The 12,989-nt window shown below is 43.6% G+C and overlaps 1 protein-coding gene across 1 annotated transcript in view; it reads right to left on the minus strand.

The window, feature by feature from the left end:
- The window catches only part of SBSPON (somatomedin B and thrombospondin type 1 domain containing), a 39,867-nt gene that overhangs the window by 4,030 nt on the left and 22,848 nt on the right, over positions 1 to 12,989 (minus strand). The window contains exons 2-3 of the mRNA XM_010588347.3: positions 11,858 to 12,052; positions 3,039 to 3,129 (exon numbers count right to left, since the gene is read on the minus strand). Of these exons, the coding sequence (XP_010586649.1) occupies positions 3,039 to 3,129; positions 11,858 to 12,052 (286 nt within the window). The remainder of the gene's footprint in view (positions 1 to 3,038; positions 3,130 to 11,857; positions 12,053 to 12,989) is intronic.

Raw genomic sequence — 12,989 nt, forward strand, 5'->3', positions numbered from 1 at the left:
CTATAGAACCACCACTCATCTATCACTTATCCAAATGTTGTGGCTTGTGTGTTGCTATGATACTGGAAGCTAAGCCACCAGTATTCCAAACACCAGCAGGGTCACCCATGGTAGATGGGTTTCAGTGGAGCTTCCAGTCTAAGATACACTAGGAAAAAGGCCTGGCAATCTACTTCTGAAAATTAACTGATGAAAACCTTATAGATCACAACAGAACATTTTCTGGCTGGCTTACTTTGGACATGTCATCAAGATAGATCAATCGCTGGAAGAGGACATCATATTTGGTGAAGTAGACAGCCAGCAAGGATAAAGCAGACCCTTGGTGAGATGGATTGGCACAGTAGTTGAAATGATGGACTTGAACATGCTAGCAATTGTGAGGATAATGCCAAACTGAGCAACATTTTGTTCTGTTGTACATAAGGTCACGGTGAGTTGAAATCGACTTGATGACAGCTATGTGTCTATTTATATAGTAGAAAGTCTTAGGAATCCTGTTGTCCCCAAGGTTATTTGGCCGGCTAGAGAAGGTAGTGGAATGCCTTTTCACGGACTGCCTTGTGAAGTCTCATCCACTGAATTATGATTGACAACTAAAATGATTCTTTTCTCTCTTCTTCAGTCTATGATTAAATAGTCTAGTTAACATGATGAATTTGAAGAAATTTGGATATCCTGTATCCTGACTAATCATACCACTAAATTGTGTATAAAAGCATGTTTCAGTGGAAAAATAGCTCTTGCTTCTATTTTAAAGAACTAGATAATTTGAACAAACAATGGTCTGAGAGCCCTTAAATCTGAGCCGCAGGAGGAAGGCAGGTCCTTGGTACTGCTCTGCCCCACAGATATTCCCAGGGCGTTACCCACATTCCCCACCCAGCTCCCATGTATGACATAGGTAATGATAATGAGCTGTGACTTGAAGTCAAGCATCAGAGATAAAAGCAGAAATGGGAAGCTGAGACATTTTTGTGTGGCAAAACTTAGTGTCACCTTATACTGAGCTGTGAGAAACTCTAACATTCTGGGTGTGACTAAACTCTGAAGGCCTCAAGAGCACATCCAGATATAGGTGAAAGTTTTAGCATTTTCTGCTTTAAAGTAACAAATTTTACAATTCTCTGGGGAAACAAAACATAGAAAAATCCTGGAATGTTCCTGACGAGACTTGTACTTTTGTTTCTAACTAAGCTACAATGGATTGTTTACCCATAAGAATGATGAGTTGTAATAGGTTAAATGGAACGTGTTCGGAGAGTCTGCTTTCAAAGACCATCTTTAACAATGGTACCAGTACCAGTTGCCACGGAGTCGATTCTGACTCATGGTGACCCATGTGTGTCAGAGTAGGACCAGGCTCCTTAATGTTTTCAAAGGCTGATTTTTCAGAAGTAGTCAGGTCTTCATTTCGAGGCACCTCTGGGTGGACTCGAACCTCTAACCTTTTGGTTAGCAGTCAACCACATAAACCATTTACACCACCCAGGAACAATGGTAGGTGCCATTCATTAGGTTAAAAAAAAAAAAAAACTGTTGCCACAGAGTTGATTCCAACTCATAGTGACCCTACAGGACAGAGGAGAACTGCCCCATAGGATTTCCAAGGCTGTAATCTTTACAGAAGCAGACTGCCACATCATTCTACCACGAAGCAGTTGGTGGGTTCAAACCACCGACCTTTAGGTTAGCAGCCAAGCGCTTCACCACCGTGCCACCAGGGCTCCTTATTTATTAGGTACCTTTTTTTTTTAGGTACTGGCGGAGCCCTGGTGACACAGTGGTTAAGTGTTCAGCTGCTAACCAAAAGGTAGGCAGTTTGAATCCATCAGCTGCTCTTTGGAAACCCTATGGGGCAGTTCTACTCTGTCCTATAGGGTCTCTGTGAGTCAGAACTGACTCAGTTGCAATAGGTTTGGGTTTTTTGTTTTTTAGGTGCTGGGGTAGGAAATTTTATGATGCAGCTTGAATCAACTTCAGAAATCTCCTCTTCAATGATATTTTCTCATTGAATTCTCACAACAACCCCATGTGTTAGGTATTAATATCCCCATTTTTTTAAGAAGAAAAGCTGAAGAGGGACAATTTATCCAAGGTCATGGTTAGTGAGGGGCAGTGTGGGAATCTAAACTGCATCAGTCTGTTGTTGCTTATTTGACAGCAGAGGACTGGACTGCAGGTGAGCGGGGGAGGTTCCTGCCAGCCTGTGGCATTAGGTTTTGGTAAGAAATCCTCAGCGCTGATGTGTGCTTCACTTGAAAACTCACCAAACAGAGGTGATGCTGAAGTTGGTGGTCCCACAAAGACTGTAAGAGGAACATCCTTAACATGACTGCTAAATGGATTTCTTCTCATTTTTAAATAGCATGTGAATTTTCTTCTTTGAGATCAGACCTCATAGACAGATAAATCTTTATAGTCCCACAAAAAACAGGGAAGGGACAAGTTATTTTTACAACTCTGTGATCAGGAGTCATGTCTTATCCAAAGTCAATGAAAAGTAACAGAGGAAAACATCGTCAAACCAAATTGACCCTTTTGCACTGACCTGACCACATGATTAGAAACACATAAGTCAAAAAAACAAGTTACTGAGGGAGCAGGAGATCAGTGAGATGCAGACCCCAAATTCTCATAAAAAGACCAGACTTAACGGTCTGACTGAGACTAGAGGAATCCCGGCGGTCATGGTCCCCAAACCTTCTGTTGGCCCAGGACAGGAACCATTCCTGAAGACAACTCATCAGACATGGAAGGGACTGGACAATGGGTAGGAGAGAAATGCGGATGAAGAGTGAGCTACTTGTATCAGGTGTTGGCATCTCCTGTCTGGAGGGGAGATGGGAGGGTAGAGAGGGTTAGAAACTGGCAAAATGGTCATGAAAGGAGAGACTGGAAGGGCTGACTCATTAGGGGGAGAGTAAGTGGGAGTGTGGAGTAAGGTGTATATAAGCTTATATGTGACAGACTGACTTGATTTATAAACATTCACTTAAAGCTCAATAAAAATTATTTAAAAAAAAAAAAAAAGTTACCCAGGATCCTGTGTGTCTGTAGACCACTGTGGAGAAGCGGCTTGTCTTGTTCTCTCCTTGTTGAATGCAGAGGTAGTTATGAAGGCAGGGACTAGAAAAGGGAGAATTACGTTGAACACCTGGAGACTAAAGTACTCACAGCAACATTTCCCAAAGTTGGTTACACACCTACAGAAAGTCCTCCATTTCTGAGTTCAGAGGTCTGTGGCAGGACATCAAAGAGGGGAAGGAGGCTAAGTTACCGTGTCCAGAGAATCAAATTTGATAAAGATGTGTGTGCATGCAGATGGTGAAGAAGGGAACTGCAGGCCTTTGACAAGCACATTTGTCTACAGCAATTAAACTTGTGGGAAAAGGAAGCAGAGGAAACAGAAGAAAAACCAAAAAGAAATAGAGGGAAAATAAGAAAAAAAGTCAGGTGATGGAGATCATGAAGAGAAAGAGAGAAGAATATAAAGTAATGAAAGGAAGTGAGATAAAGAGAAGAAAAAGGAAAGATAACAAGAAGAATAAAGTAAAAAATAGAAGAGAGCAAGATGAAGAAGAAAAGAGAGAAGATAAAAGGGGGTGGAAGAAGAAAGAAAAGACAACCAGGAAATGGGGACAGCGAAGAACAGAAGAAGCAAAGGAGGGAAGTGTGAAGTGTTCTGCAAGCCTTCTGGAAACCACAGTCTGGAAGCTTCACCCACCATGCAGAACCAGCAATGAGACTGCCCAGTGCCCACCAGGCACAGCATTTTCCTCATGCCAACCTCAGGGAAAGAAAGTTACAAGTGGTTCTCTCCTGTTTCCACTCCTTTCTCAACTCTATCCAAGTCTGAGGCTCTGGGTAGGAGAAAAGGAAAGGAGCCAGGGATTCTTTGCTCCCACCTCTGCTCTCTCTTACTTTGTTTGCCTGTATCCTCCCTATTTCATCCCTCAGTCTAGGGAAGCATCTGTTACTATAGCACCCGGAGGTACCCTCTTGATTCCACTCTGCCATCAACTTGAGGAAGGCAGGGTTTTGCCTTGTCCATCACTGTAACCCTCACACATTTACACAAAAATATGCAACAGATAATGGATCAGTAAGTGAATGAATGAAGTAATGGGATGCCACCAATGTGCACATGTCCTGCTTCCCTGTGGTCTTCTGTTCCTATACTGAGCCCTGCAACTGAGATGGCTCAACAATCGATCCCATCTTTTGTTTCAGAAACTGAACCATCCCAAGAAGGTAGGTACAAGCTGATGTTGGCTTGTGGACACCAAAGCCATCATCAATGTGAGCAAAATGGCATGAGGATACCAACTGCAAAGTAGATGCTTCAACGTTTTCAATCTACCTAGCTCCTTAGCGCCAAAAGATGGCAGGCCTTAATTCTTGTTTAGATTTCCTTAATGAGGAGTCATTTTTATATTACGAGGGAATATAAGAGTGACCTAATATCAGCTAGCCACATGCTTCTAAGAATTGCAGGTGAAGTTCTTGTCTCACGTGGTTTGGTGCCCAAACTCTCTAGTATGAAAATTATCCACATCTAGAGTAGACCCTACAATTCCTCCTTATGTGGGTCTTCCTTATGGCTCTAACATCCTTGGTTGTTTTACAAATACAGCATTTCATGTTTTCTAAGTGTGATTGTAGCTTCTGGATTTCTAAAATCTGCAGACAGAATCAAAAAGAACAAGTAAGAAGCCTTCTCTGTTTCTCCTAGACCTCATAATCAGAAATACAAACATCTAAAGGAATTTAGTTTCCAGTATTTTATTTCCATTTCTGTTTTTCTAACTCACTTACATGTTTATTTACTAAGTGACGAATACATTCACTGCTAAATCCACACAGCACTATACAATCCAAGCTATAAAATTTTCAGGATACATTTCTTTAACTCAAAACATTTATTTACTCTCCTAATTCATATTGCATATATTATCACAAAAGTTCAAGGATAACGGACTTAATCTATAAAATAAATAAATACCCAGTTGCCGTTGAGCACATCCCGACTTCTGGCGACCCCGCATGTGTCGGGGTAGAACTGTGTCCCATTGGGTTTTCAATGCCTGTGATCTTTGGGAAATAGGTCACCAGGACTTTCTTCCAAGGCATCTCTGGGTGAATTTGAACCTATAATCTTTCAGTTAGTAGCTGAGCACGTCACCATTTGCACCACAAGGGATTCCTGCTTAATCTATAGCTCAGAAAAAAATGAGGTTAGGGAGTAGTGGGGAAGTGTATGACTATAGTTTCTCATATAAAATCCTTAGAAAAAGTTCTATAATAGTAATAGAAATTAATAATTATGCACTTGTACATTGCCAGGCACATCGCCAAGGACTTTTCATGTATTAACTCATTTGATTCTCATAACGAATCTCTGAAATAGATTCTATTATTTTCCCATTTTACAGGTGAGGAAACTGTGGCACAGAAAGGTTAAGAAATGTGTTCAAGGAACACATCTAGAATGGGCCAGAGCTGGGCAATCTGTCTCCAACCCATGTTCTTCATTGCCACACTCTGTTATTGTTAGTCGCCATTGTGTTGATTCTGACTCAAGGCCACCCCATTTATGTAGAGTAGAACTGTGCTCCATAGCGTTTTCAAAGCTGTGGCCTTCCAGAAGCAGATCACCAGGTCTGCCTTCTAAGGTGCCTCTGGGTGGGTTGGAACCCACAACTTTTCATCTAGTGGTTGAGCACTTAACCATTTGCAACACCCAGGGACTCCTTGTCATGCTTTCCTGCCTCTATAATATTGCAGATTAAAAACTTCCACCATTCTATAAAAGAATCCTAATCAAAAGGGGGATATGCAGAACAGAATTTCATACTCTCATGGAATTCAGACTTTCTGGAGCCATGGAGGCTGGATAAGCCCCTGAAGCTATTGCCCTGAGATAATCTTTAAACCTTAAACCAAAAATATATCCTGAAGTCTTCTTAAAACCAGACAATAGTTTAGCTTAACTAGTAAAAAAAAAAAATCTGCTTTGAGCATTATGCTCTTTCAAGATCTGTCTATACGGGATCAAATCGACAACATCTAGAAACATTAGATAGGAAACTTAGGGGGCAATGAGTTTATATTAATGGGGGAGGAACAATTCAGGAAAAGAGGGTGAGAATGTTTGTACAACTTGGAGAATGTAATGAATGTCACTAAATTGTACCCGTAGAAACTGTTGAATTGGTGTATGTTCTGCTTTCTATACTCTCAACACAGCCACAAAAATAAAATAAATTATTAAAAAAGCTCCACTATTTTATGCAGCCTATTTCCCAGAAATATTTAAAATTTTGTTTTATTTTTCTTTATGTCCGTAATCACAGTCCTTAGCGTGAAATCAGATTTAGAAGAAGAAAGGGTAAAGTTTTAGTCCATATAATCTGAGTCCCCTCAAGCCATGCAAGAGAGTTGGAAGATGCAGGCGGGAGTGGGAGCCACAGGAAGGGGGGTGCTGACAGCAGGCACAGATTAACGGTTATAGTATGACACACCTTATATTTTTATAGCCTGCTTCATTAGCAAGGAAACGCTGGTGGTGTAGTGGTTAAGAGCTACGGCTGCTAACCAAAAGGTCGGCAGTTCAGATCCACCAGGATTGCTCCTTGGAAACTCTATGAGGCAGTTCTACTCTGTCCCATAGGGTCACTATGAGTCGGAATCAACTCGATGGCAATGGGTTTGGGTTTTTTTTTTTTTTTGGTTCATTAGCAAAGTACTTTCATATGATAAATTGCTAACCTTCACAAAAACTTTGTAAAGAGGTGTTATACCAATCTTACTCCTCAGGAAACTGGGACTTGGAGAGGATAAATGCAGGGAAAATGAACAGGGAGTGACTGAGCAAGGGCTCCAACACAGGAGATATTTTCTGTTAATAAGACCCACCATCTACGTTCAGGAGTCCCTGGGTAGTGCATGTGGTTAACGAACTTGGCTGCTAATCAAAAGGTTGGAGTTTGAGCCCACCCAGAGGTGCCTCGAAAGAAAGGTCTGGTGATCTGCTTCTGAAAAACTAGCCATTGAAAGCCCTACAGATCCACAGTTCTACTGTGACACACATGGGGTTGCCATGAGTCCGAGCTGACTTCATGGCAACTGGTTTGGATCCATGTTCAGTTTCAAGCCTAATAATAATAAAAACAAGCTGGTAGCCTTGGACCTTGTCTCCCATCCCACGCCACCCCACATAGTGCTTGGTTGGTGACATATCCTAGTGGGAGGGCTCCCTCCCCTCTCCAGAATCTTCAGTTAATCAGACCAGATGCCAGATCGCCTGAGGTCTCTGAACCAGCATTCCTTTTTAATATTCCTCACAAATTTAATTTTCTTTACAGAAGAATGGTTAATAATTTAGAAATTATTTTTGCCTCAGTTCCACTTCTGCTTTTGTGTGGATGCACGTAGCCTGGTGCCCAGGACAAAGGCTCTTAATAAATGTTTGTTTCCTTTCCCTTCCCCTCCCTGGTGGCTATGGTCAAATGTAGTGTATTCTTCATTAATGGGCTGTTTGCCAACTTCTGGCGTTCTGTCAGCCCACCATTGTTTGATTTTACCACAGTTCCACATGGCACCGCACATACTTACTTTGAAGATTAAAGTAAATTAAATTTCCTTTCAGAATTTCATAACACGCCCTGACACAATGGAGTGTTACGAAAGCAGGCGTAGAATCACTGGTCTGTAGATAATATGGTGATGAGAAGAGAGCGAAAATTTGACAAGTAACAGTGACTTGGAAGCATCAAGTTGTCCTCCTTGTAGGAGGACAAGGCATATAAACAACTGTCAGTAATAGGCTACAAACTCAATAATATGTTTTTTTAAATTTGTCTTTATGATTAAAATATCATCACGGCGTGGATTAAATGAAACAGAAAAATACAGTAGCTACTTGATCATGAATATAAAAAAAGCTTCAGTGGTCATGTTTCATTCACTGGCCTCACAGTGGCTTGATATTTCTACTCAGCTACCAGAATCTGTAATCACAATTTTGGCTCTAATGATGATGGTTAGCAGCGAAGAAATACTGAGGGGAGAAGCCCCATTGATCTCAGAACCAAAAGATCCAGGTTTAAGTTCCCGTACTGCTTCACAGCACTGTCACCTCTCTGAATTCCATTGTCCTCATCTGTTAACCAAGGATCAGAACCCTGTCCTACCTCCCTGTGGTAGGCAGAATAGTGACCCTCCCAGAGAGATCCACATCCTAGTCACAAACAGGCATTACGGTGGCAGGTAAAATTAAGGTTGCTACACAGATGACCTTAATACAGAACAGTATCCCCAGATTCCGTAAGTGGGACCAATGTAATCAGTAAAAGAGTCAATCAGAGGGAGTGTGACTGTAGAAAGGCTCATAGGGTTGCGATGTTGCTGGCTTGAAGATGGAGGAGGAAGCCACGAGCAGGGTGTCAAACTGGTTGGTTCTGGTTCAACCCCTTGCTGAGACTTTGCATTTCTGACCTAGGTATACTGAATCAGAATCTTCATTTTAATAAGATTCCCAGGTGATTCTTACCATGTCAACAAGTTCCCCTCATATAAACAAGAATTACCCCAGGGATCTTGTTAAATGTAGATTCTGATTCAGTATATCTGGGGTGGAAATGAAAATTCTCAGCAAGGGGTCAAAACAGAATGAACTGGCTTGAACCCACGGCCACAAGGCAAGGAATGTGGGTGCTCTCTAGCAGATGGAAAAGGTAAGGAACTGGTTATTTCCTAGAGTCTCTGGAGAGGAACACAGCCCTGCTGATAGCCTGATTTTAGCCCAGTGAGACCTGTCTTGAACTTCTAACCTACAGAACTGTAAGATAACAAGTTTCTTTTGTGTAAGCCTCTAAGTTTGTGGCAATTAGTTACCTCCAACCTTCTGAGGTATTAGTAAAAAGTTGTATAGCCACATGCTCACTTTTTTCTCTAGAGCAGTATTTCCTGGCAGTGAATTTCTTAATTTTCACATCTTTTATGGATAGAATTGTGCCCTTCAAAACATATGTTGGAATCCTAACCCCTGTACCTGCCTGCGAATGTGACCCTGTTTGGAAATCTGGATTTTTTTTTGTTATGTTAATGAGGCCTCATTGAAGTACAATGGGTCCTAGACCTAATCCCTTCTGAATAGTGTCTTATAAAAAAGGAAGACAGACACACACAGACACACACGGAAAAAAAGGCCACGTAAGGAATCATCTACGAGCCAAGAAATGCCCAGTAAGGCCTGGGGCTACTCACAAGAAAGGACCCTCCCCTAGAGCCATGTCGTGATTTGAACATCTAACCTCCAAAACTGTGAGAAAATAAAATTCTGTTCCTTAATAACACCCACTTTGTGGTATTTTGTTATGACAGTCTGATAAGAAGTGCTTGCTTCTTAAAATCCTCTTAATGGAGTTTGGTGGGAGCAGTGGAAAAGGGCAGTACTTTGGGAACAGGAGGACTTTTGGAGAAGGGCAGGCCTGTGGGCCGTGCCCTGTCAGAGGACAGAAGAGGGTACAGGTCCAGGCAGAGAACATGACCCAAGGGGTCAGATTTCCCCAGGACCACAACTCTCCCTGGTGCCAGTGACCATCATGCTCCCTGGTTCCCTTGGCCCATGGTCCACAGCATCCCCTTCACTGACCCTTCCTGTCCCCAGTCCTCCGTCTGCAGTGGTGTACTGTAAACAATCCCAGGGCTGGGAGGAGTCTGCAGCAGCCTGGTGCTGCTCTGAGGAGTCAAATGTGCTGAAGAAATACTTTCTAGCAGCTCAACACTGCACAAGAGCAGCAGTTGCTTTCATTGATAGATTGACTATAGGTCTTATGAGCCATCAAAAAAATCAATAATGTCCTAAAGTGACTTCCTCCCTGGGCCTTTCCTGTGGTGTTTCTGCAGAGTCCGCACACCAAATGGGCTTTGGTTCTATGACCATTTTTGTGAGCAACCACTTTCAAAGCACTAAATTATTTCCCTGTGAGCTTAATGTGACTGCAGACCTATAGGCCTCCCCCAGGCCCCTCCATTCAGCACTCCAGTGCCAGAGTGATCTTTTCAAATCACAAATCTGAACACGACAGCTCTTGCAGAAAACACTCCAATGGCTTTCCAGAGCTCTGAAGATAAAGATCAGAATCCTAAACAGACACTCTGAGGCCCGGCACAGCCAGGCCCCTCACCTGCTCCAGTGTCCCCTCTCACCGCCGGCCTTGCTCTCTGGCTTCTTTCAGCTTCTTAAAGGGGTCTTGTGCTCCTAGCCCTCAGGTTGACCATGTGGGTACCTCTGCCTGGGCAGTCCTACACTTTCCAAGCTTGGATCTCAGCCCAGTCACTGCTTCCTCAGGAAAGTCTTCTTCCCCCCTTCGCTCTCCCTCAAGGCCGGGGGAAATCACCTTATTAGACCACTCATAGCTCCAAGCACCTCTCACTTGCTTGGTACCAGTTGTACACGGACCATAGCTGGAATTTTCCAGGAGTAATTTCCTGATATTAATATCTGATGAACATCCCGCTCTCCCACTAGACTGTGACCTACGTGACAGCAGGTTCCACTTCAACTTTTCTCACCATTATAACTCCCACACCAGCCCAAGCACCAGTCTCTCAATCAGTATTTGTGTGTGGAATAAAAGAATGAATACAATGGCTTGATGATGATCGTGTGGGCTTGAAATTGCAATTGAAATCTATGAAAAACAGAAGATTTTGCTATCTCGAGAAGTCAGTATTTTGCCCTATCTGCCTCAGTCCAGATCAATAAATCGGCATTGGCCTTTTTGCTTATTTATTTGTGAGCTCAGGATGGCTCCTGGCTCATTAACGAGCTGACTCCGTTCAACACTCCACAACCAGGGTGATCTTCTCAAATCACAGATCTGATCATATCAGCCCCAATTCCATCTGCTTGAGGAGACAGGCGGGTGTTTTAAGAGAAAAAATTCTACCGTTGGGGAGGAATTTAGAATTTTTTTTACTACAGCCAACTCAACAGCAGCTAACAGTACATATTCACTGTAGAAAATGTATAGGAAACAAAGAAGTATTAAAAAAAAAAAAAAGTACTTTCTGAACATGTGTGACTGTGGAAGTGTGGTTAAGAGTTTGTCTGCTAACCAAAAAAGATTGGCAGTTTGAATTCACCAGCTGCTCCTTGGAAATCTCATGGGGCACTTCTACTCTGTCCTGTAGGGTCACTATGAGTTGGAATTGATTAGATGGCAACAGATTTGGTTTGTTTTTTTAAAAAAAAAAAAAAAAATTACAGTGGAAGGCAAAATAGAGCTATCCTGGTTAGGTGCCTTCGAGTCGATTTTGACTCACAGGTGCCCATGTAACAGAGTACAGCTGCCCCATAGTGTTTTCTAGGCTATGATCCTTGTCAGAGCAGGTCACCAGGTCTTTTCTCCTGAGGAGCCACTGGGTGGGTTCCAGCCGCCTGCCTTTGGTTAGCAGCCCAGCTCATAGTGCCACCAGAGCTCTTTAGAGCTCCTATTGGACACTTACTATCCTGTGACATATCACCCTAAGTCCTGTATTGCCAGACAGATTGACTGAGTTCCCTCAACACTGCAGGGCACTGGTTCTTTATTCCCCTCGTCTGTGCGCACTCTGAGTCATCGGTTAGAAAACACAATGAGGCCAGCCCGGAAGGGAGGCATTTGTGCAGCTGGCCGTTCATTCATTCATTAAACATTTCCTGAGCTCCCTATCTCCTTTGGGCAGACCTGCCTATCCCACTCCCTGCAGTGCATGGAACTTTCCCTCCACAGCCCCTGGCCTTTTATGGGGTGAAGTGGCCGAGTCAGCAGAGATAACACAGGTGGAAACACGACAGCAGCAGTACCGAAGGCATGCCCGCAGTCCTGGCCCTGTGGCGTTGAGTACTCCAGGCAGCCAGCCCTCTCTTCCAGGGGTGGACAGGGTGCCCCGCCGTTCTGAGGCTCCTGCCGCACTGGGCGCCGCCGAATGCGAGCAGTGGGCTTGCACTGGTCTGCACAGCCGCTCCAGGGGCTCCACTCCCCCACGATGCACGGGCGAGCTGGAAAACAGCACGACAGACCTCACCTGAGTACACCAGCCACATGCCAGGTGCTCCTGCCAACATAAACAGTCAAGATTAGCTTTGATGGGGGCCCTTTATCAGGAGAAATGCACAAAGCCACAGCCATCCCAGCTGACATTGGCCCATCCCACCCTGATGGTTAACTGCTGATCAGGTACCTCTAAGAGGCAGGCGGGTCTGTCTGCATCCTGAAGATGGGTATGAGCCAGAGACCCACCCAAGTTAAGGAGACAGATGCCTGGCCTCCAGGGCACTTCCCCATCCTCCCAGGGGCCAAAGCAGACCTTCTTTGCTTTTTCTTCACTGTGAACTTTATTCTTTCCTGCCCATACATTTTTTTATTGTAACAGTAATATGTATTCACTGTAGAAAATGTGAAGGAAAAAAAGTATAGAGAAAAAGAATATACTTCAAGCACTAATAAGCCCATCACCCCAGGTCAAATCTTATCAGCAAGGGTGTCTCCAGTCAGAGTGGGATCTTTTTTTAAATGCCTGTAGTTCTATAGACCAGTAACATCATGGGATCATTGAAATAAAAGGGTGGGGCTGGGTGGTGGGGAGGTCAACAAGAGATGACAAGAACAGGAAGTGATCTGTTACTGATTTTCCAAAGGCTTAGGGCCACACCAAGGAGCCTCTACATTTTTAGCTTCTCATGAATGGTCTGTTCTCATCTTCCCTGGCTGGTAGACTCATAGAATATGAGAGATGGAGTTTAGGGATGAGCAACCAGGGCTCAGAGAGGTAAATGGTCCTCATGGTCTCGCATGAAGAGGCAGAGTCAAGATGAGAATGTGGTTCTGGCATCCGTTTCTTTCTATTGCTCGCTGCCCCGCTACACATTAGCCAGGCCTGGGAGCCCAGCTGTTCTCTCGGGAGCCAGCCTTGAGCTAGGCTGCCCCTGGAGGCCA

The sequence above is a fragment of the Loxodonta africana genome, chromosome 14 (genome assembly GCF_030014295.1).
Source record: "Loxodonta africana isolate mLoxAfr1 chromosome 14, mLoxAfr1.hap2, whole genome shotgun sequence".
Lineage (NCBI taxonomy): Eukaryota > Metazoa > Chordata > Mammalia > Proboscidea > Elephantidae > Loxodonta > Loxodonta africana.